General features: G+C 34.6%; 1 protein-coding gene and 1 long non-coding RNA gene across 10 annotated transcripts in view; one reads left to right on the forward strand and one right to left on the reverse strand.

Annotated features, from left to right (window-relative positions):
- RABGAP1 (RAB GTPase activating protein 1) overlaps positions 1-25,439 on the reverse strand; it is a 157,999-nt gene that overhangs the window by 79,832 nt on the left and 52,728 nt on the right. For all 9 annotated transcript variants that reach the window (XR_014265366.1, XM_082467747.1, XM_082467746.1 and 6 more), the window contains 8 exons: positions 24,183-24,357; positions 23,455-23,612; positions 19,802-19,912; positions 19,352-19,418; positions 18,572-18,674; positions 17,765-17,934; positions 6,706-6,880; positions 2,922-3,015 (listed from right to left, as the gene is read on the reverse strand). Coding sequence is in view for 8 of the 9 variants with exons in the window: in XM_082467747.1 (XP_082323873.1) it covers positions 2,922-3,015; positions 6,706-6,880; positions 17,765-17,934; positions 18,572-18,674; positions 19,352-19,418; positions 19,802-19,912; positions 23,455-23,612; positions 24,183-24,357 (1,053 nt within the window). In the remaining variant the exon portion in view is untranslated. The remainder of the gene's footprint in view (positions 1-2,921; positions 3,016-6,705; positions 6,881-17,764; positions 17,935-18,571; positions 18,675-19,351; positions 19,419-19,801; positions 19,913-23,454; positions 23,613-24,182; positions 24,358-25,439) is intronic.
- Positions 1-25,439, forward strand: part of LOC309663640 — an 82,346-nt gene that overhangs the window by 43,006 nt on the left and 13,901 nt on the right. The window lies entirely within an intron of this gene.

Consider the following 25,439-nt stretch of genomic DNA (forward strand, 5'->3'; position numbering starts at 1 on the left):
TAATGTGCAGTACATTTAAAAATGGTTAATTCTGTTATGCTAGCACCCTAATATAAGAGCTATAGATAATTCAGTATAGTTTTGGCTTTGCTTAGAAAAAAAAAACCTATATACAAGTTGAACAGGTGGGAGCAGAAAGGACAAAAGTAGTCCTATTACCTAATTCAAGGATTGGTACACTTTGGCCTGTGGGACAAATCTGGCTCACCATGTGTTTCTGTAAATCAACTCTTATTGAAACAGCCATTTTTATTTCTTTATGTACTGTCTATGGCTGCTTTCACACTGCAACAGCAGAGTTGAGTAGTTGCAACAGAGACTATTGACCACAAAGCCTAAAACATTTATACTTAGCTCTTTACAAAAAAAATAAACCTAACCCTAGGATTATTTGATAACCCTAGCTTGATTTATATTGATAAAATTATTTTCAGAATAATTTTATGTCACTGATAATAATAACTAGCTAACTCAGCATACTATTTTATTACTGACATTAGTTCTCTTATTGACTAAAATTCATATCAAAATGAACGTGGAGAATTAGAGCGCAAAGGTATATTTATTACAATTACTGCCACTAAAATCTAATGTAGAGTTAAATAAACCAGCTTTGGGATCAGACTTGACTGTATTAAAAATTCTGGGTGCTGTTTACTAACTAGAATTGCTGACTTAATCTCTAAGCCAGTTTCCTCATCTATAAAAATGGATACTATTTTATAAGGTTGTTATAGTTGAAATAGAGCACATAACTTAGCACAGCACCAGATACGTGGTAAATCTATTACTTCTTACTATGATTACTACCATTACAACATCAATTATTTTTAATCTAGAATAATCCTGAGTGGTGGTTCTACAGACTTATATTTTGTAAATGAAGAAACAGACTCAAAAGAGTTAAGTGACCTGCCCAACATCACACAGCTTAGAAATAGGACAGGTAGGATTTGAAGCCAGGTCTACCAAGCTCTAAAACTCCATGATATTGTGATGGTTCCTATTACAGAACACATATAATAATGATGAAAAAAATAATGACAAAATGAATTGAAGAAGAGAAGCTGTATTATTATTTCTAAAGACATGACTGAAACCAGCAAAAACAGTTTTAAACACCCTGAAAGACAGCTGAGACAGATGGAACCTTAGTTAATATATTTGAAGGAGTTGGGGCTTCCCTGGTGGCGCAGTGGTTGAGAATCTGCCTGCCAATGCAGGGGACACGGGTTCGAGCCCTGGTCTGGGAAGATCCCACATGCCGCGGAGCAACTGGGCCCGTGAGCCACAACTACTGAGCCTGCGCGTCTGGAGCCTCTGCTCCGCAACAAGAGAGGCCGCGACAGTGAGAGGCCCGTGCACCGCGATGAAGAGTGGCCCCCACTCGCCGCAACTGGAGAAAGCCCTCACACAGAAACGAAGACCCAACACAGCCAAAAATAAAAAATAATAAATAAGTAATAAAAAAAAAATTAAAAAAAATATATATATATTTGAAGGAGTAAGATAAGGATATCATTTAATCAAATGAATAACAAAATGAATAAACAAAGCTTGATAACAAAACAAATTCCAAGCAATTGTATAAAATGTTGGTGAGTTCATTTTATAAAACCTAGATGCTATATATAAATAATTTAAAATACGCTATTATATAACCATGTCAAGACTCAATTACATTTCTATTTTAGAGCAGAAACCTTTTTATACAGATGAAATTCCTGCCAGCAGCAGTCCAAACACTCCAAAATCACTGAACTGAAAATATATTGTGATGAGAGCATCAGCAGGTTTGTCTCCTGATTGCTAAAGGAATATCAAAAATAAATGAAAACTATTCCCTTGGGGGGCTTTTGCAGAGTTCATTTATTAAAACCACTTGTGTAAAGACAAACCATGCTTTGGTTTGCATTTTCCTCCTGTACACATTTGACATTTCCCAATGTGGAGAGTGTTTTACCAGAAGTGTAAAGCACTGTGAGAGTGCTAGAAGCAGATGATGCCCATTTGTAGTCCCATCCCTTAAGGGCATGAAGTTTTTTTTAATGCTGAGACACGGTTTTACTAAGAATAGAGCGAAGGTTTCAACAGTTAAAACTTCAGAGAAAAATCAGACTCCAAAGTAACAGGTCCATGGGGAGCTAACAGACAACCCTAATAACCAGAAAGTCAGAAATAGAAAACTACTCAGATCACTTTCAAGTTCAGCTCTTTTCAGCATATACAGGCATCCTACACAATGGGGAAAGGAAACTACATAAATGTCTCACCAACTTGATTTACCAGAGTGTCTCTGATACCATTAATAAATACCTGAAGGTAATGTACTCTCTTTAGACAGCCTAGAGGATAGTGTTTAATGTTGTTCTCAAACCATCTTTTGAGCGGATGAGAAATTCCTGAATTTTACAAGTGTTAGTAGGAAAAGTAATTGGTAGAGCAATTAATATATACCATGTTTATAACATGCTGCTCTGTCACTTGAGGCATATAACACAGATAAGGAAAAATCCCACCTGGAGTCTCTTACCATGGCTCTATGCATTGTGTGAGCATCTTCTAAACCTCCCTGATTATTGTGTATAGTCTTAACTACTGTGTATTATCTTAACCAGTCAGTGGTTCCTAACCACTTTAATACAAATGACTTCTTTCCTTATTTATTCTCCCCATGCTTTCCATGTTTGAATAAATATTTTCTGCAGCAATGTGAATTTATTAGGTTTCTGATATTTTGAAAGTTGATTTCAGATCTTCACTACTACCCTTATAAACCTCTAAAAACAGAGATTCTAGAATGTGAACCTCATACTTAGGTTTTTATTATTGGCTCCAAAATTCAATAATGTTAGGTAAAATTCCATACCCATAAAATAAGAATTACAGGTGAAAAGGAGAACTATTCTATTACAACTTACCATTTAGACAGCAGTTCTCCCCATGTTTCAAGAATTTTCTCTGCACATTCTTTGGATACATCACCAGATCCACTCAAGAGAGGTTCATCGTTATCTTTAATAAACAAAACACACAAAAAAGGATAACAGAGGTGGCTATGCTAGCCAGAAGAATGACCTGGAAACATAACAGTCAAATTTGAAAGATTTTACTGGGAGCATAGTATCATAATTTCTCTCTTTTAGTATATAGTTATAAGTACGAGGAAAATAAAAATGGTCCTAGGTGGAATGTTGTTGTAATCTCTTTAATTCTCTTTTGCTTTTCATATAGGTCTAAATTATGTCAACTGCAGAAAAGAGCCATATAATTATAAAATGATAGGACTCAAAATGTATGTTCTCTCACCTATTCCAAAGCAAACAGCTTTATACATGAAAATATATCGCAGTCTTATGTATAACAGTTAAAATTACAAACCACCTAAGCATAAGCTACAAAAATAGGAAAGCAGAGAATGTCAGAATAAATTATGATACATGTTTACAATGTAAATTTGTGTTGACACTTGTTTACATAATGATCTCACAAAATACCACATAAAATAAACATAAGAGCTAAATCTTCATTATAATCTATGTTAAAAAATAGAAAATAGTCTGGAATGAACTATACCAAAACATTAACACTGAGTGATGGAGTTATGATTTTTTTTTCCTCCTTTATGTTTTTATGACTTTCTAAATTTTCTACAATGACATAATTTATAATAGAAAGCACAAAAATATTTAAAAAAGGACCAAAATGAATCATTTCAAACTTAGTTCAAATAATTAGGAAATGTAAATTTGAATACGAAGTCAAAGATTATAAGACATAAAGACAGTGAAAAAAGTGGCAATGATAAAGGCATGTGAGACAAATTGAAAAGTGTAATGAAAGTGGGGGGAAAATATGAACTAAGACTTACTTAATAATCTTCTTTTGTTGGATACTTGGTGAGTTTTCAACTTTTTGCTACAAATAGTATCAGGATGAACATATCTCATTGCTTTTATTGGGTATATGCCCAGAAGAGAACTCCCTGGGTTAAAAAATGCATGCTTTTAAGGATTTTGAAACTTACTGACAAACTGCCTTCCAAAATGGTTTTACCAATTGATATTTGCACTAGTTGGGTACAACAGTACTTGTTTCCATGTGTCCTCAACCAATGCTGTATCTAGATTTTTTGGTTTAACCTGCCTTAAAAAGTTTTGATCTTTACACCTCTGATGGTTACATCATGAATTGGCATCCCTTTAGAGATGGCATATCTGAGAGCACTGATTTTAAAGGCTCAGAAATCCAGGATACTTATTATTAAACTTATTTACATTATAATGCCTTGAACATTATCAGCAGTTTTCATAGTTGAGTTATGGCAGAGGACAGACTGAATATACCTGAGACCTCTGCAGATAGATAAGGAAAAGAGAAAGGCTCCAGTGCACTAAGATAAACTTCCCCTGCTTCATTATTTTGCCAGAATTGGCCCTACTTTCTATATGCCTCAAGTAATTCTCTACTCATTAAAAATGTCAATATAACACAACGTCTTTGGGGGACGGCAGCTACTAAAAAATGTACTAAAATTTACAAGAGATAATTCCTTTAAAGAGATTAGGAAGACCTATCTTACAAAATTCTCTTTTACTGTCTGGATGTGTTCAGAACGTTTTCTGAACACCTCCCATTTATAACTGCTGGCTTCCGGCCCTGTGAGCACAAATGTCCTATGGATAAAGGAGCCTCTTTAGAGGATTACAGCCATTTCTTTCCATGAAGCAAACATCACAACAGGACCAGTTTCCCTTGTTTGTATACTCCATTAGAGACAATTAAAAGATGGCATGGCTGAAGTCTTCTTCAGTCCCAGTTCTCCTGTCATTAACTTTTCACTATGGAAATGGACCCTAGGAGGGTTACTCATCCTGCCAATATTTACTGAGCATCTATTATATACCAGGAATTGGGTTACACACCAGGGAAATAATGTGGGGCAGAAAAGGACACGCTCTCTTCCTTTACAGAGCTGTGCTCTAGTGTTGCCTGATTCTCCCATGGGCTGCTGACTGCTGTTAGTCCTTATCTCTCCCCAGTTAAGAGCTGTCAGTAGAGGCCTTCTGAACCCCCTCAATTACATTAAAAATCCGTGCCTGCTAGAGATTAGAACTACATCTCAATCCTGATGTTATCTATTAGTTGGGCCCAAATTTCTTTGTAACTGGTAGATATCCTTTAACATCTATAGTATGGAGATTTGAGCAGTCTCTGGTTTCATAATAAATAGAGTGTCTTTCTCAATTTTGGGTGTTTTTTTAAATTCCTGAGTTTAAGGGGAGGAAAGTTCTATAAGCTTTTATTTGCTCTGCATCTTAAGCCGTGTTGACCTAGAAGGGAAACTGAAAGTCTCCAGAACCAGTTATACAGTAGAGAATCTCAAACAGTGGGAACAATTTCACCTTTCCCAGCCTTAAAACATGACTTAAATCGCCTCTGCAGGGAGACTATAAATTGTATCTCTGACTTCACAAAACAACATATGTGCTTTCTTTGCACTTCAAAATGCTTTATGTGAACTAAATGCCCAGAGATGGTGACAGAATAGAGCTCAGACTATTAACTCACAGACCTGGATTAAAATCCTCCCTGCCAATTTCCAGCTGTTGTGACCTTGGGCAAATTCACTTTTCTGAGATTCTATTTCCTTATGCTCAAAATAAGTATATTCAAAATAAGTCCTATTTTTCAGGATATTTGTGAGGACTATATAAACAAAGTATTACTTTATAAACAAAGTACCTGTCTACCACATATTAAGCATCTAGTAACTGGTGGCCATCAATATTACTAATAAATGATCCTAAGCTGATTAGTCACAGAAAAAGTAGAAGTTACAGGGAACAACAGAAAGTGGAAAGTAAGAGCTTGCTCTAAACTTGAAAAAAGGACATATAATCATGGATATGTATTTCTTTTAACCCAATCAGACATTCCTGCCACCTCCATGCTTTTGTTAATGTAATTTCTTAGCCAGAAGTGCCCAAACCAGCCCCTTTATCCCTGAATTCTCCTTGCACTTTAAAAGTTCCAGCTAAAAAACTATTCATGGTGCTCCACCACACACTCCACAATGAGAAATGAATTCTCGTCTATGAATTTTCTAAAACACTTCTTGTGAAGCTCACATAGATACATGCCTCATATGACCTCTCATAATCAGCTTGCTTTTGCCCTTAAAAATAAAGCTCTGGTACAAAATTATAAATTGGAAAATGCCTCCCAAACTTTCACTTTTCCTGTGTTCCTTCCCTTCATATCTCATTTGTATACTGCATCTTTTAACACAGATTGATAGAATAGTTTACAGATATAACCATAAAAAAAAAAAGAGGAAAAAATAAAGAACTGGTTGATTCCTAATATTTATCAGTGTGAAAATCCAATAATGTATAAATCAGTTGAGATGGGAACATTTATTGAGGTGGAAGCTGTGTCAAATTTGCTCTAAAAATGTGCTATATTAATACACTAAGCTAGCAGACTGATTATTTAAAAAAGCACTAATTATAAATCTCATTTTTTTCTAACTTGGTTACAATTACCTTAAAGAAAGTCCTATGTTAATCACTTTTTAATCTCCCACAGTCCTTTTAAAAGAATTCAAAATACTATGTCACTTTATCAATTCCCTGATAAAACTGTAAAGGTCTGTATGGTCTGCCACCCCAAAATAGAAATTAAGCTCTCCCTACAATTTACCTTCCTCTTCATCGTCTTCTGGAGGAGAAGGTATCATTGAACTCTGAGATCCAGACTGTGGCAGGCGAATTGAGGGACTGGCTGTAGTTTTCCTCCTCTCTCTCTCTGATTCACTTTCCAAGCAAACAACTTCGTATAAAGTGTCAGTATTGTTCTTTCTCTCCTTTTGTTTTATCTTGAAGATGAAAATACATTATTTATCAAGGGATAAAACATTTTTTTAATTGAGCACTACTTCTGATCTCATACAGGCTATGAGAATAGAAAGGTATTACTTTAAATATCTAAACAAAATGTAACCTTTTCTAAATAGAAAAATATATGTTTAGACTTAGGAAAAGGTAAATAGGATATTTACTGAGCAGGGCTCTAGTTCTGCAATTTTATTTACTGTATTCAGACTGTATCATCAAACATCCAACTACCAATATTTAGTAAGTGTGAACTAAAAAGTTAACCGTTCTGCAGCTCCCCAATTACTTTGTTTTGTTCAAGGTTTCCTACATAAAACTATACATGAAAAAAATGTTTTAGAAATATTCTAAAACATAAAGTTTAGAACTAAGAAAGTCTTATCTCCATGCCCCTCCCCCCCCAATCCTTTCGCTTAATTATAACAGAATAGGGAACTTTTCTTCAACTGAAAGCTACAACTGGGGGTGGGAGGAGAGGTAAGTGACAGAAAAGAGATTAATAGAACAAATAAAATTTTTGATAGCTCAAACTGTTTTATATTCTGGGTTTATCTTAAGACAAGCACATAACAGTTTAAATTGACCTAAATTAAAAATTAAGGGACTTCCCTGGTGGCGCAGTGGTTAAGAATCCACCTGCCAATGCAGGGGACACGGGTTTGAGCCCAGGTCCGGGAAGATCCCACATGCCGCAGAGCAACTAAGCTCGTGTACCACAACTACTGAGCCTGTGCTCTAGAGCCTGTGTGCCACAACTACAGAAGCCCGACTGCCTAGAGCCCATGCTCCACAACAAGAGAAACCACCGCAATGAGAAGCCCATGCATCACAACAAAGAGTAGCCCCTGCTTGCCATAACTAGAGAAAGCCCGCGCACAGCAATGAAGACCCAACGCGGCCAAAAATAAATAAATAAATAAACTAAAAAAAAATTTTTTTAAAAGGGCTTAAAATAAAAAATTAAGAGTAGGGAATGTAACACTTTACCAGTACAATATTTAAATATATTAACATTCCATATTAGAGTCAGTTTAAGGAGGAGGAAAAAAGTGAAATACAGAGCAGGAGGACAAGACAGAACTACAGGAAAAGATACAGAGACAACTAGAATAGAAAGGTAGCAACACCGAAGAGAAAGATATACATGGATAAAGTAAAAATACAGAAGAGGGGGAGCAATAAGAGGTTCGTTAGGTACAGAAATACCAGGCAGAGACCAGATTTTGTCATCCTAATGTTCATTTGGGTTCTTAAGAAAAACTACCGCAATCCTGGAAGGCTTAGGTAGTGGCAACATGTCCTTTCAATATCATCCTGAAGCACTGTTTAATATAGTAGTTGGCAAACTTTTCTGTAAAGGGCCAAAAAGTAAGTATTCTAGGCTATGTGGGCCAGTAGTCTCTGCTGCAACTACTCAACTCTGCCATTATGGTGCAAAAGCAGCCATAGACAGTGAGTGCGGCTGTGTTTCAAAAGCATTTTTTTAAAAATTAATTAATTTATTTATTTATTTATGACTGTATTGGGTCTTCGTTTCTGTGCGAGGGCTTTCTCCAGTTGCGGCCAGCTGGGGTCACTCTTCATCGCGGTGCGCAGGCCTCTCACTATCGCGGCCTCTCTTGTTGCGGAGCACAGGCTCCAGACGCGCAGGCTCAGTAGTTGTGGCTCACGGGCCCAGTTGCTCCGCGGCATGTGGGATCTTCCCAGACCAGGGCTCGAACCTGTGTCCCCTACATTGGCAGGCAGACTCTCAACCACTGCGCCACCAGGGAAGCCCTCAAAAGCATTTTATAAAAGCAAGTGCCAGGCCAGATTTGACACACAGACCCAGATGTGCTGACTTTAACATGTCCACCAAAGAATTATTTAATTTTCTAGGTGAATAAATGACTGAATTACTTATTATTAATTAAAGGACCCAGACTCTGTGAAGTTACATATTAATCTGTAGGCTTGTGTCCAATAGCTATGCAAATGATTTCTGTCTAATAGAAAAGATAACCCAAAGGTTACCTATAGGACATGAACCAGTTTTGTTTCTAACCCAGCAATCTTGTTCTAACATTCTTTTTTTTTTTTAAAGAAAGGACTATATAAACTCAAGTTTCTCAAATACTTAGAACCAGTTTTACCATCTTACTGGCTGCCTCACTACCTAATGAATTAAATTAAATCTTCGACATATGTTCATTCTAAATTTGTAATTATGATTTTTAATTTCAAATGTGCTTTGATAGGGAACAGGATTTACTTTTGTTTTAAATTACTCTCTAAAACATTAGTTAATTGCTATCTGGAACATTTCAAAGATCAACATAACTCTTTACCTTTAAAATTTTTTCTCAGAAACTATATGAATGTAATAACCATTGCACTTCACCTAGAAACTCCTCTTTGAGTGACAGTCACCAGAGCACTACTGCCCTTTTGAAGTCAGATAAATATGGAGTCAAGAAGTGGACCCTGCCTGTAAGTCAAGAACTCCAGCTATTAAAAATGTTGTTCATTGTTGAAGCTGGGTAATAGTACATGGGGTTCATTACATTATTCTTTTTATTTCTGTGTACATTTGAATTTTCTATAATAAAAAGCTTTCAAAAAGCACTCTTAAAAGACCAAAAAAAAAAAAAGTAGACATGAATAAGTGGAACGATATCACAAGTTCTTGGAAAAGATGACTCTATATTAATATCACAAAGATTTCAATTCTCCCCAATAAAAATACCAATAATTTTCTTCCAGAGCTACAAAGGTTGAATCTAAAGTTTATGTAAAAATAAACAATCAAGAATACTTAGCAAAACCCAGAAAAAGAAGAACAGCTGAGGAGGAAAGTTAGCCCTACCAAATATAAAAACATAACGTCTATGTAATTAAAACAGTGTGGTATCAGTGAATGAGTAACATAAAGATCAATCAAAAAGAACATAAAAACCAAAAGAGTTCTAAATACATATGAAAATCTGATATATGATAAAGGTGGCATCTCAAATCACTGGGGGAAAAGTTAGACTTTGCAATGAATGGTATTGGGACAAGTGGATGGTCATTTGAAAAAAACTTTAAATCAGATCCATACCTTACACTATATAACAGAATAAGATACTAATAAATTAGAGATATAAATAAAAGTAGTCAAATGAAACCATGTAAGTAATATTAGAAAATGTATAAATTCCTTTATTACTTGAGAGTAGGGAAAGCATTTCTAATTATGACCCCAAATCCAGAAGCTTTAAAGGAGAAACTTGATAAATTCAAGTATAGAAGAAACTGTGTGGCAAAAAAAGCCCAAAGACTCATCATAATTTAGGTCATAGGACAAGTGACAAACCAGGAGAAATATTTGCAAATTATATCTCAAAGGGTTACTCTCTTTGATTTCATAAAGAACTTTTAAAAATTAAGAGGAAATGGCCAAAACCAAAGAGCAAAAAATATGAAGAGACAATTCACAGAAAAGGAAAGAAAAATCACCCCTACACATCTGAAAAAAAAAATGCTTGTTTTCATTCATCAGAGGATAAATTAAAACTACCATCAGATCCTTATGTTTGACAACGCACTCTGATAAGCCTCTGGAGAAACAGGTACTCTCATACCTGCTAATCTCTACGATTACAACCTTTACAGAGGGGAACATGGCAAATAGAACAAAATTACAAATGCAAAATTACCTCATGTGCCAGTAATTCCACCAATAGGTATCTACTCCAAGATGCACTTTCATAAAATCAAAAAAATACACGCACAAAGTGCTATACTGCAACATTATTTAGAATAGCAGATGCTTGGGAAAAAATCCAAGTATTAATCAATAAAGGACTAGTTGAAAGAAGCGTGATTTATCCAAACAACAAAGTAGTATGCAGTCGTTAATAAGAATGAGGAAGATCTCTATAAACTTACATGGAATGATCACCAGGATATATTAAGATAAAAAAGCAAGGTGCAGAAAAATATATATAGTATGCTAGTTTTTGTTTAAAAGGGAGTTAAAAAATACATAGAAGTATTTTATTATTTTCACAAAAAGAAACACTGGAAAGATAACCTAGAAACCAATAATAATGGTTACCTATAGGGTTGGGGAAAGGGAGATATGAATGAAACCAAGACCTAAGAGTATACATTTTTATATAATTTTGACTTTTGTAGCATGTAAGTATTTTAAATATTCAAAAAATAAATTAAACCAAAAAGGAAAATACCCCAAGCCCCCAAATCAAAAATATGAAAACAAATAAATCTAACTATATGTCAAATGGTAACAGAACTACAACGAAAAGAAAATATTCTAGCTAACTTTTGAACAGTACTGATTTTACTGAATATAATCTTACTAGAACACGTTCAAAGGACAAAAAGAGGTTCCACAAAATCTTAAACTTCACTCAACAGTTTTAATATTAATTGCAATACTGATTTTTTGAATGAATGGGAAATTAATGGGAATTTAAAACTATAGTCAAATAATTTCATATTATATACCTGTATTTTTTACATACACAGAATGAGAAACATGAAAAAATACACAGGTATTGCAGTTATATTAATAGCTATTTCTCCCCCAAATTTGTTTAAGCATCTGTGGAAAAGGTCGAATACACTAAATATTTTGGAAACTTTTTCATTTAGATGTTTACATTTCTAAAGTATATACTGATTTTAAAATATGGGTTTTATTTCCAATTGAAAGAAACATGTATAACATAAGTTGTACATAAATTGCAGTGTGACATTATGTATATTTTAGAAATGGTGCAAGTTTATTAACTGATGTTTAATTATCCTCATCAGTTAACTGTATTAAATTAAAATATAAGTTTGCCCTCACTGGAATTTTAAACAACTGAAATTTATGTTTTGTAAGCCCATATAATAGTACCTTTTCTCAACAGACATTTTACAAGTCTATAAAATTTTGTTATAAATTTACCAGGAGCAATAAAATAAACATCACTCATTAAGGGTGTTTCCTACAATACTGATATTTTTTAACTCTTTGATAAAGTAAGATAAAGCAAATAAATTTATTATTATTATTATTTAAATATTCAATATTAATAAACATATACATGTATAAGAAAAGAAAAAACCCTGTAATGTTTAATTACTATTAAAAATATGTAAATGAACTCAACTGATTCAGGCAGGGATCATCAACGAATGCTAAAACCATTAGTTAGAAAGGTGCTGAGGAAAAGGATATTTGGAAGTTGCCAAAGTACCACCTCAAAGATGATCTGCTAAATGCAAAAAGAAAAATCTACTTTTACAAAGGAGAAATCCAGTAGTCACCATCTTAACCAAGTGATCATACTTCCCAGGAATAGTTGAACCTGTGCCTCCTGATTTAGCAGTTGAAGAGCTCTGGTACAGAAAACATTTTCTATCTTGAGAGGTACAGTGGTGTACTGCATACATGTGACTGTGCCTGTGTGTACACACACGTACACACACACACAAACACACACACACAGCAAATACACAAAGAGATAGAAGCTCGGGTTTCCAGTACGGATGGTTATACAAATTACTTGTCTATATGACACTGGCCACATCACTTAGTCTTTCAGACATTAGCTTCTTCATTTATAAAATTTTATTTATAAAATAAAATAAAACATTGTAAGACCCCTATAGTGTCTTTAGCAATGAAAATTCTATAATTCTATAATTTTAAGAATTTAAGAATGATTAGTTGGTCTTCTATTCACTTTATGTTACTGTTGAAAAATCTAGTCTTTAGACCATTTCCTCTTCTTTCATTCCCCACTAATTTTAAAAGTTTCTCTAATAGGGTGCCATCTTAATATAGGAATCCCCACAGTTGGGAAGGCTTCCAGGCTAAAAAGGAGTTACTGAGTCACCAGATAATTTTAGTGAAAGGAAAAAGAATCAATTTTTAAATATGTATTTTTAATAACATTTCTATAATTGTTTTCCCATACATCAGGAATAAACAGAAACTATATACTGAATATTTTAAAAATTTGGCCTGTAGCAGTGCTTCCTTTTCTGTCTAATGAGAACTGCAAAGAGGTTAAAATTTTAAATTATGCTTAATTTGACTTAAGTAAATCCCAAAAATACTCTTACAGAAATAAAGACAAAAGAAGGATGTTTCTTTGGGAAGAAACCTGGCTGAGACTCTTAGAAGGCTTAGGTATGAATCTTGCTCACACAATATCCCATAAAATCTATTTTACATCTTTGGATCTATAAAATGTAAACACTATCCTCACTGGATCACTATGAAAATTACATAAGACAGGAAAAGTGAAAGTAGCTAGTCGAGTGATTGCCACAGGAGGGCCTCAGTTAGTGGTAACTGCTATTAATTTTTAAAGCCATGAACGTAAAAGAGGAAATAAATAAACTTAGTTTATTGTGTTGCAAAGGATGAGAATTAACAGTGCCCTAAGTGCACTAAGACAAAAAAAAAACTGTTCAAATTCTTCATACTGCCTCTCTCCTTTCCCCCTGACTACCCCTCACACCCACCCCAAGACATACAAATAAGGAGAAAAATGAGACATTATTCTCAGGAATTCCCTGCCCTCCTCCCAGCTTCCACATATAAACTTCAGCTTTTTGCAAAGAAAATACTGACAACTCAGCCTAGGTTTAGCTTGTAACTTTAACAGAGAGTCTAGAATAGTCTATCAGGCTATGTCTCAGGCATACATCTGTTTTTGGCTAGTCTACCCTGACAAGTCATTTGTTAGCCTAATTAGATACATTATTCTAAATCAAACCACAGAAGAAATATTCCTGTAAACCCATGCAATCTTTGAATCACGGCTGTATAACATAAGACCTCAAGGGAAAAGCAAGATCAGGGTAATCTTACTTATGTTCACTGAGATAAGATTAAAGAAACAGAATTCTAATTAAAGAGAATTTTTTTTACATACAAATCTATACTAAAAAATATTATACAATTAATTTGTTTGCTAACTCTTACTCTAGAAACTATTAAGAATCATTTCCACCCATTCCCTAAACTTGTAAAATAATGCTTGTAAATTGGTTTTCTTTCTGAAGCCTTCTTCCCCTGGAGCTAATCCACTAAATAATCGATGCTGTTCTGATTTCATGACTTAAGTGTTTTTGCTGTCCCACTGACGTCCCTCTCAATAATAATAGCTAAAATGCATGAAGAACATACTATGTGCTAGGAACTATTCCAAGTACGTTGTACAGTTTCTCACTTAATGTCACAATAACACTATGAGGAAGATTCTATCACTGCCATTTCACAGCTGAGTAAACTGAGGCTGAGAGAGTTGAAGGAACCTGCTCAAAGTCATAAAACTAGTCAATGGTAAGATCCATGTACTCTGACTCAAAAGCCAAGTTCTAGATGATAATCCTACGCTAATCCTTTGCTCCTGTCATAGTGAAGAACTGGGAGAACAATGTTAGGAAACCCAGATTTACTTTGTCTCTTAAGATAACACTGAAAAGAAATCTTTATTCCTGTTCTGCTTGCTACCTTTTTCTAACTATAACCAAAAGGGCTAACTTGGACACACTGGAACTAAAATATTTATTGCTACAGAAAAGTATATTCAAGTAAATCCACATACGACACTATAATCTTGTATAATGGAATTTCAGAGTTACATGAAATAAAATTAATTCATAAATATGTATTAAGAACTATCATGTTCTATTTGCTTGGGATAAATCAGTGAACAAGTCAGATTAGAAATACTGCCTTAGTAGAGGTTTCTTATATGAAAAATAGGTAATAATCAAAATAAAAAGAAGTATATTTTGCAGTATGTTGGAAACTAACACCCCTGTAAAAAAAATTAAAAATATATCAGTGGGGGGGCTTCCCTGGTGGCGCAGTGGTTGAGAATCTGCCTGCTAATGCAGGGGACATGGGTTCGAGCCCTGGTCTGGGAAGATCCCACATGCCACGAAGCAACTAGGCCCATGAGCCACAACTACTGAGCCTGCGCGTCTGGAGCCTGTGCTCCGCAAGAAGAGAGGCCACGATAGTGAGAGGCTCGCGCACCGCGATGAAGAGTGGCCCCCGCTTGCCACAACTAGAGAAAGTCCTGGCACAGAAACGAAGACCCAACACAGCCAAAAATAAATAAATAAATAAATTAATTAAAAAAACAATCAATGGGGAGGGAATCAGCAGTACCAGTGGATAATCAGGCAAACTGCAGTGTTAAATGGGGGTGGTCATGAGTTGCTAAAAAGTAAATCTAAGCAAAGACCTGAAGAAGATGAGGACTTGAAGGAGGTGAATAATAGCAAGTGGGATCCAGGGGAAGAGAATTTTAGGTAGAAGGAACAGTTGATAGCAAAGGCCCTAAGAGCATGGTTAGAGCAGAGGAAGCAAGTAAGAAGTAAAAGAGAGGAATTCGTTTATAACGTTAATAGGCAGCAGATCAGATAGGGTCTTACAACCTACTAGGACTTAGGATTTTATGGAGTGAAATAGGATTGGAGAATTTTGAGCAGAAAGATGACGTGATTTGATGTTAGGCTGCTATACTGAGAATATATCAAAAGGTGACAAAAATAAAAATAGGGAGATGAGTGAAAAGGCTACTCCAATAATCCAGGTGAAAACAATGATTCAGATGAAGTTAATGTAATCTAGGTGGTAAGAAGTAGTCAGCTTCTAGATATGTTTTAAAAGAAAACAGAATTTCTTGACAGACTGGATATGGGGTGTGAAAAATAAGAGCCAAATTCTTGGCCTAAGCAACTACTAGAAGATGCCCATAAACTGAGATGGTAAGGACAGGTAGGTAGAGCATTTTAGGCTGAAGGCTGAAGGCTGAAGTGAAAGGCTAAGTGAAAGAGGGGTATTTAAGGAGGAGGGAGTTAATCATCTATATCAAATGCTCCTGACACGTCACTAAGACAAAGACTCAGACTGACCACTGGATTTAGCAATTTAGGTCACTATGAACTTGATTACTTTCAAGGAGTTTTGATACAAAGGAAGGCAAAGAAAGGAACAATAAGTAGAGGGGCAACCGGGGCCAAAAAAAAAAAGGCTAAAAGAAGGGAACAGAAATTTTATCTGCTGCCCACCACAGGAAAGACAGAGTATAGCGTTTGACTTTGACCAAATTAACTGATACATTTTTTTTTTAATATTTATTTATTTATTTATTTATTTTTATGGCTGTGTTGGGTCTTCGTTTCTGTGTGAGGGCCTTCTCTAGTTGCGGCAAACGGGGGCCACCCTTCATCGCGGCGCGCGGGCCTCTCACCATCGCGGCCTCTCCCGTTGCAGAGCACAGGCTCCAGACGCGCAGGCCCAGCAATTGTGGCTCACGGGCCCAGCCGCTCCGCGGTACGTGGGATCCTCCCAGACCAGGGCTCGAACCCGTGTCCCCTGCATTGGCAGGCAGACTCTCAACCACTGCGCCACTAGGGAAGCCCCTGATACACTTTTTTAAAAAAACTCAGTACTCAGAAGACCATAACACAGTCTCTGCAGTCTAGCATTTAAAGTGTCTAATATATAATCCCAAATTACTAGACAAAGAAACATGAAAATGTGGCTCACTAGACATTAGATTTAGCAGCCCAAGATTTTTAAAGTAACTATATTACAATTATGCTCAAGAATATAAAAGAAGATCTGCTTAAAATAAAGATCAAAGAGGCAATCTCACAAGAAACAGAAATTATTAAAAAAAGAACCAAATGGACATTCCAGGAAAAAAAACAAGACCTGAAATTTTTAAAAAACTCATTGAATGGGGTTAACAACAGATTGGAGATGATGAAAGAAAGAGTCAAGCGAACTTTAAGATAGGTCAACAGAGAGTATCCTATCTGAAGAAAAAACCAAAAAATATTTGGAAAAATAAATAGAGCCCCAGAGATCTGTGCAATAGTATCAAAAGGTCAAAAGTATGTATGACTGGAATCCCTTAAGGAGAGAGAAGAGAGATGGAGCAGGGAAAAAAGTTGGAAGAAATAATGGGTAAGAATTTCCCCCAAAATGGTAAAAAAAAAAACAAAAACCCATAAATTTAAAAATTCATGAAGCCCAGCTAATCTCAAGACAAACAGAAGGAAAAACCAAACCTAAGCACATCATAGGTAAAGGTCTAAAAACCAAAGATAAAAAATAACATCAAAAGCAGCCAGAGAAAATGACCCATTACAAAGAGGAACAACAATATAAACGCATGCTGACTTCTCACCGAAAACAATGAGAGGGACTTCCCTGGAGGTACAGTGGATAAGACTCCGTGCTCCCAATGCAGGGGGCCAGGGTTTGATCCCTGGTCAGGAAACTAGATCCCACATGCATGCCCCAACTAAGAGTTCACATGCCACAACTAAGGAGCCTGCATGCCACAACTAAGGAGCCAGCCTGATGCAACTAAGACCCAGTGCAACCAAATAAATAAATTAAAAAAAAAAAAAAGAACATACTTACTTTCAAAAAAAAAAAATGAGAACCACAAGACTGTGGGATGACATCTTTAACTGCTGAAAGTAAAAAAACCGTCAATCCCGAACCCTATACCCAGTGAAAATATCCTACTGGAATAAAAGTGAAATAAAGACTTTCAGATAAAGAAATCTGAGAGTTATGTCTCTAACAGATCTCCACTAAAAGAAATCCTAAAAGAAGTTCTTCAGGTTAAAGGCAAGTGAGACTAGATGGAAACTTGGTTCTTCAGGAAGAAGTGAAGAGCAACAAAAAGATAAATAGGTGGGTAAAAATAAAAGACAGTTTTCCTCTTACTATATTTAAAATACACATAACTAAAGATCTAATTGACAGCATGGATTAATGATAAATCAGCCTCAGAAGTAATTTCTCTTATTTCCCCATCTATATTTATAGAAAAGTACAGTACCTGTTTTAGTTTCAAAAAGAAATTTTCAGTAGTACTACGTTTGCTGAAGGGCCAGAATAATCTTTCATTAGGTGAGCAAACTCGGACTTTTGTCTCTAGGAGAAAGCGAACAGGCTCCTGCACTTCTGTTATTACTAAATCAACAGCTGTGGTCATAAACAGCACTTTATCTAGGGAGAGAGAAGGCAGAAGCAAACTTTTTCAATGGAAATATATTTGCTCATATGATTAATGTAAAAGTAATTACTTTTATTACAAACTTTAAATGACATTCAGGAAGAGTATGAAACATCTTGAAAAGGGTTGTTTATGCATAGCATATCTGAAAAGCTACACAAGAAACTGGTCAGAGTGGTGCTTTTTAGGGTGGGACACTGGGAACTGTGGTAAACTTTTGCTTTTCCCTAGATACATTTGAATTTTTAACTATATGTGCATATATTACCTCTCCACAAAAACAAGTGATATTTAGAAGCCTGTAAATAAATTAATTAAATATAAATGTAAATTAAAAATAAAATAAAATAAATATTTAGAAGCCTGTAAATAAAAAAATAATAATATATTTTTAAAAAGTACATAAATAGAAAAGGAAGCAGGAAAAGGAAAAAATGAAGAAAGGAGAGGGAGGAAAAAATACTTTGTTTACTGGTCAAATTTAATAGTAAACTCAGAAAACTATTCAAATTCCTTGGTTTCATCAGAAGTAGGTAAACACTAAATATTTATCAAATAAGTAGTGCTAAGAGATTTGGGTATCTTCTCGGGACTAAAATTTCTGTTCATGATGTCAGCAATCTGCATCACCTTTAGGAGTTTCTTCATTTACAATCTGAAAATGTGGGGATTTTGGATTCCAGCTCCCAGTAATAACATAGGACTTTCCATCTGAACTTTTGCCCATAGATTCCTAAAGAAAAGAGTAAAAACAACATTAATGCAAAAAAAAAAAAAAACCCCACACACACACAACAGCTAACCGCCATTCTGCTGCCTTTAAAAAAAATAGAAGTTACAAAAATATAAGAATATGAAAGAGAATCATATATATATAAAAGTTAGGAGTATATACAAATGATTACAGTTAAAATTAAAGATGTGCCAATTATTTATGTAACTGCTCCTGAAAAGTTATACATAAAGTAAATGCTTGCAAATCATATCAAATTGTACAGACACTAGGGAAATTTACTACCTAAACCTATGTTGAATTCTTCTGTCAAGTGAGTAATTACTACATAAATTTAGTTATGAAAATAAAGGTTTTCATATAATAGCAACAATATGAACACCACCTACTTTTATAAAGCTCATGATAGTTTGCAAATAACTCTCACAAAATGTCTCCTTTGATTCCCACATCAACCTTACATGATAAACAAGAATTATTCACTATTACACAATCAAGAAACTGAGACAGACTAAGTAGCTCTAAGGTCAAACTAGTAAACAGCAAGTAGGAAATAAGGAAATTCCCTTATCTTTGTTTATTGCTTCATAAATGTGCTTTTACATTAGATTTGGTGAAACAACCTTTATAGAGGAAATAGTGTATAAACTTAAAAAAAAAAAAAAAGCAATCCTTACCAAATCTAACAAGTGCATGTCACTATTTCGTACATCTTTTCCTGGGCTAAGGAGAAGACCAAAACACCTGCAAAAAAAGAACTGACATAAATTTGGAAAAAAGACTACAGAAAGATGTTTAAATTAGATCACTTAAAAAAAATTCTTATTGATAGAAAAAAGGACATTAAAATTATCAATAAAATAGCATTACCAAAATCATCTTTATTTCTTTGAGATAAACAAATTTTATGTTTGCCTTGTATTATCACATAGTTGAGATCAACATATTAGCTGAAGATTTATGAGAGATAATTCAAAATGAATGAAGTATTCACTTTAATGAACAAAAGAATTCCTCAGGGAACAAAATATTTTGCAAATACATTTTTGAATACAGTATATGACTGCTCCACTAGACTGACAAAAACTAAAATTTATATTTAAGCCAAACTTACTAAAAATGTTTACCTTTCAATGGCAAGTTCCTTATTAGTTGTTTGTTGCACATAGATGACAATCTTTTTATCAATTCCTTGGCGTAGTTTAAAGCACTGTCTGTCTTTATCTTTAGGAACTGCACTGTAGAACAACATGTTTCATTAATTTTGCAAAGCACTTTCTCGTAACATACACCAGAACAATTTTTGTTATGATTTGAATATCAGGCACTGAAAAGAATCAGATTTAATTCTTTTCTATGCCTGGTATTCAAATCATAACAGATATTTAAAAATCATCATCTGCCTCTTGATATGAAAATATCATCATTACTGTATGTATGTAATCCACTAAACCATTATAGAAACCATTTATAAAAGCTACAAAACCACTCTTATGACCCCTAAAACGTGGCTTTAGTTTTTTCTTTTTTGTTGCTGTGAAAATTAAATTAGATATTTATAAAGCTCCAAGGCACTCAAAAAATGTTAGTTTTTTTCACTTTTTATTTAGTCACTGTTTTTTACAAATAAATTATTCATGCCTTATTTATTTAAATATATAATGACGAAAAGATACTTAATTATATAGATCCTTTGAATTCCAAAACAAGGTGCTTTCAAAAAACAAGAAATGAGGAAGATATAGCCAACAGTAAGCTGTTGCCTAATTCTTCCCTTAAGCAGCAATAACCTTACTGTAAGCATGTGTAATAACTATAAAAATAACATTAATGATGCAGTTAAACATCACCGTAAGAAAACAGTTGAAAATATTCTCTAAATGACAGTTTACCAAAATAATCCCCTGGTCTCCCACTCACCACTTTCTCTAGCTCCTTTGTTCTCAAAGGCGGACATCTGCTTACAGCAATCAGCCAATATACAGCAAATCTAAATTGTGCCTTATTACTGTACAACTTTAAGATAATAGCAATAGAACCATTAGAAGATAATATAAAAGGCTACATGAGAGCTCTGAGTACCTACTCAAACTAAAAACTGGCTCTGAAGAAATAAAATTAGTTTGAATCCCATCTGCACTACTACACCAGTAACCAATTCAAGAACATGTGATAACGCTGAGATTAGAAAATCAAAGAATCTTAGCATAAGAGTCTAAAAATGACAAACGTGCAAGAAAAACTTCTGCATACCAAACTGTTAAATATCTGTGGCTGACAGAATTTTCACCTATGAGGATATGGACAGGTCTCAGTTTTTAATTTATATTAGATACACTAGGTCTCTATGTTCTGTGGATATTTAAGTATAAATTAATATAATATCATCTCTCAGCAGTATTTAAAACAACAACAGTGGAAATAAAGTTATCACTGGTGTCCTGAGTCTGAAGGGCAAGGAAAAGCTACATTAATAGGAAGCAGGGTTGAAAGTATAAGCAGTGGAAGTTCACTTCACTGATGTCGGGGGGTCTAGATTGTACTTCTGGTCTTATCACTATCATTGAATGGATCCAACCAAGTAATTTTACATTTAATTCCTATTGCGTAAATTAAGAAACAGACATCCAGGTTATCTTCCCTGGCTTTCTTTACGTATAAAGTAAGGACAATATCAAATGGGGTACTTTGTAGATTAAATAAGATCAGAAAGAAGTGTTTTGAATGATATAAATGAAAATGCTCCATTTTCCTAAGGGCTAAACTGAAATGCAGGTTTCTCATTTTAATAATGTAAGGATTATACTTTTTCAGGAATGAAAAGAAGAGCATTAATTCTTGCCATGGCACTTGGTCTATATTTATGCTATGGCGAAACCACAATCTATCTTGTACTATGGCTAACTATATATACATGTATTTTTTAAATAGGTGGTAAGTCATATGGGTATACCATTGTATCTTTTTTTAGGTATAACTGACATACAACATTAGTTTCAGGTTTACAACATAACGATTTGATATTTGTATATATTGTGAAATGTATCGAATTTTAACCATTCTATTCTGGTCAACATTTAATTTCCACTTTTTAATTTTGCTATTATTGTGTTAAGGGGAATGTTCATGCTGATAACTCTTTTGGCACCGCAATGATTGTTTCTGTAAATTCTTAGACATACTACAGAATCACTGGATGAAAGGAACTGCATTTGAAAAGTTCAAATCTGATGAAGAAAGGCATACTTGTCAATGATTTCATCAGTGTATCAGGTCACACAACACTATTTTTTACTGTAACTATAAATTCAGGAAAACAATGCAACAAAAAGATAACAAAGCCCTAACAAACGTGAAAAACAAATGACCATCCAGGGGTTTTCTGTATAGCATTTCCTTGATATACAGGTGAACAGACCAGGGATATTTGTGATCATTACCTTTCTACTTAGAATATACCTGATCTCAGAAGGAGGAGAAATTATCCTAGTGCTTCTCTTCTGAGAGATCTTAGAAATCTTTCCTATTCATAACTGGAGTTTATAAATGATCTACATAAATATTTTTAATAAAGGGAAAAAACTTTAAACAAACTGTTCTGTTTCTTAAAAAGGAAAAAAATCATTACAAGGTTTATAGATTACAGTTTCTACTTCCCAGTACAGGAATGCATACTGCAGAAAGCACCACATCACAGTGTTGCTGTGAGAACAGAAATATAGCTAATAAGAAAGCATAGAGCACAAGGCCTCACACTTTATTGTACAAATCAAAGTAGAAACTGCATTGTACACTAAATTGGCCACCAGATGGCATGACAATTCCAAAGTCTCTTGAAGGGAGAGCAAAGGTTATCAGCTTTTCAAACAAATAGACCAATCATTGTGCTTTTTAATTTAAAAGCAAGATATTAGAAATCATTCATATTTTGATGGAATTTCATTTTACCCATTTTATGAGGTAGTCATGGAGGAAAGAAACTTCTATATGCAACTACTGATTATGATCCCAAGTGGCACCCATTTTGTGATATGGGATATGGAGAAAAAAAAAGTCAATCATCTTGCAACCATAATATTTTAAAGTTATAAAAGATTTTAGAGTCTAGCCACTTCATTTTATAAATAAGGAAACTAATGTCAGGAGATGTAAAGAAACTTGGAAAAGGTCACACTGTTAATGGTAGCAATAAGTAAACTAAACCTAAGTTTTAATTTCTATTCCAGGGTTATTTTCACTACTCAAAGAAGCATCATTTTACTTAAAAACCAAAACCAGTTATTTCTGACCCTCTATGTAAGGTTATATTTCAGATACAGACCTCAATTCTCCCCTTCCAATGTGTTCAGATAAACTTTAATGGTAAAATTTGATTTCAACAGCCTTAAGACCTTTACATTATTAAAACAAATAAACCAACCAACCAACCAAAACAAAACAAAACACAAAAAAACTCCAGCAAAACAAATGTAGCTACAGATCCAGCTGACGTAGCTTCTGTCACACTTCATATCAGCAGTAGCCAGTTACTTAGAGTCCATCTAAAAGAACATGGTAGCATGATACATTTTCCTACGTGAAAGAATTTTTTTTATTGTTTTAAATTCTTTAAATCTTGCCTCTACAAATTTGCCTATTTATTTTCCTTTAAACTCTACCCATAAAAGCAATCATTTTATAATGTAAAAGTTATGTAATCTGACCTAGAATTTCCCTAAATCCAGATAGTACAGCATGTTAATACAAACTCAAATAAAAAGAATAAAATAAGATGCCCTACCTAAAATAACCTTTACCATCATCTTCTTTTATTTCTAAAGACACAGAGAAGGTAAAGATGTCACTGTCAGGAGTCTGAGGTGCAGTAGTTGCTGACAGGGGGGTCTGCTTTGCAGAACGGCGGAAGGCAGTGGCAAAACTGTAAAGTATCCGGCTCACCTACAACCAGACATGTTAGGAAATGGGCTGTTATCACAAGAATAAAATACTTTTGTTAAGGCTGAAGGTGACCTATGTTGTTTGAGGGGAGTAATTCATCTTTCCTCCATTGATTTCTTTTGATAAATTATCTAATTTATTAGACCTATAAAGCAAGCAACACTAAAAACGGTCAGAGAAGAGGCTTTAAAAAAGAAGTGGTTGTGAATCCAACTGAAAGATGATTTCCAAAATTGTTAGGAATTACTTGAATGTATTTATTATAATAAAAATAATCCTAAAAGTTTAGCTCTAAAAGAATGGTTTGCAAATACGTCATTGTTAGAACCAAGATGCCTATTTAACCCAATTAAGCAGCACTCAATTGGTCTCCTCCAACACTCTTAACAACGAGGTTCTGGTTAACCAAACTTTTAGTTTATTTACATTTCAGCCCATCCAGCTGAAATAAACAGTAGCAGAGAATTTCATTTGGCTTACAAATGACCATAATAAATACTATAATCATTTCAACGTAGTGAGGGTACAGATGAAGTTTCATTTGCAGACAGTTCCCTCTTAAGTACTTACAGCTTCTTGTATTTCACACCGGAAGACATGTATTCTGAAGAGCTCTGCATTGTAATGACTTTCAGTGAAAGCAAAACAGTCACTCTCAGGAGTTCCATCATGCCCTCTAACACAGAAGAGGATTTTGTAGATAGGGTAGTTTGCTATTTCAGTGTTTGTCTGAGGATCTAAGAGTCTGTTCAGAAAAACAGATATAAAGAGATTAGAGGGACTGTGGACTATTTTCACTACATCCATATTATGATTCAAGACTCATTTTCTAGCAAAAAGATTATATAATCCATTTTTGGTATGCTAATCATATTAATCTTAAGTCTTGATAAGTAAGTCATATGTGGATTCTTAAAGTTACTGATTACACAATTCCATGATACTAAAAACTACATAACCGCGTGTTTTAGGGAGGCAATCAGGAAAGCATAAACAGTATCAGTAAGTATGTTTCTTATATAGTCTGTAACTAAATAAAGATAATGGGTAAATTAGAATACCAAAATAGATCATTAAAGCTGTGCTTCTCATTATCTCCTAAAAGAATGACCTAATCTGCTTTATTATTGTAAAAAATAAAAAGGGGATGTGCTTTCTCAGAGTGAAACATGTTCTTTTGCTTCATGGCAAACAAGGGAGAGAGACTGTACAAAATGTTAACACCTAAAAAAAGAAAATCATTAATAAAATCAAAAGTATGCCATTCTCTGAAAATCAAAGGGATATCATTCATTCAAAAATGTATTCATTCAACAAATATTTATGTGATACCTACAACATCCCAGGCTCCATTCTGGGCACTGATGACACAGCTATGAAAGAAACTGAAAAAGAAATTATGGGGGCTTCCCTGGTGGCGCAGTGGTTGGGAGTCTGCCTGCCAATGCAGGGGACACGGGTTCGAGCCCTGGTCTGGGAAGATCCCACATGCCGCGGAGCAACTGGGCCCCTGAGCCACAACTACTGAGCCTGAGCGTCTGGAGCCTCTGCTCCGCAACAAGAGAGGCCGTGATAGTGAGAGGCCCGCGCACTGCGATGAAGAGTGGCCCCCACTCGCCGCAACTGGAGAAAGCCCTCACACAGAAATGAAGACCCAACACAGCCAAAAATAAACATAATAAATAAATAATAAATAAAAACTTAAAAAAAAAAAAAGAAATTATGCAATTTCAACACTGAATGGGCAGGGCCACTGATGGGAAAGCCCAGGGGATAATGGAAATACCTAAGAAGGGGACCTAATCCAAGTTCAAAGGCACTTTGATA

This window comes from Balaenoptera physalus (genome assembly GCF_965194825.1).
Source record: "Balaenoptera physalus genome assembly, chromosome: 7".
Classification (NCBI taxonomy): Eukaryota; Metazoa; Chordata; class Mammalia; order Artiodactyla; family Balaenopteridae; genus Balaenoptera; species Balaenoptera physalus.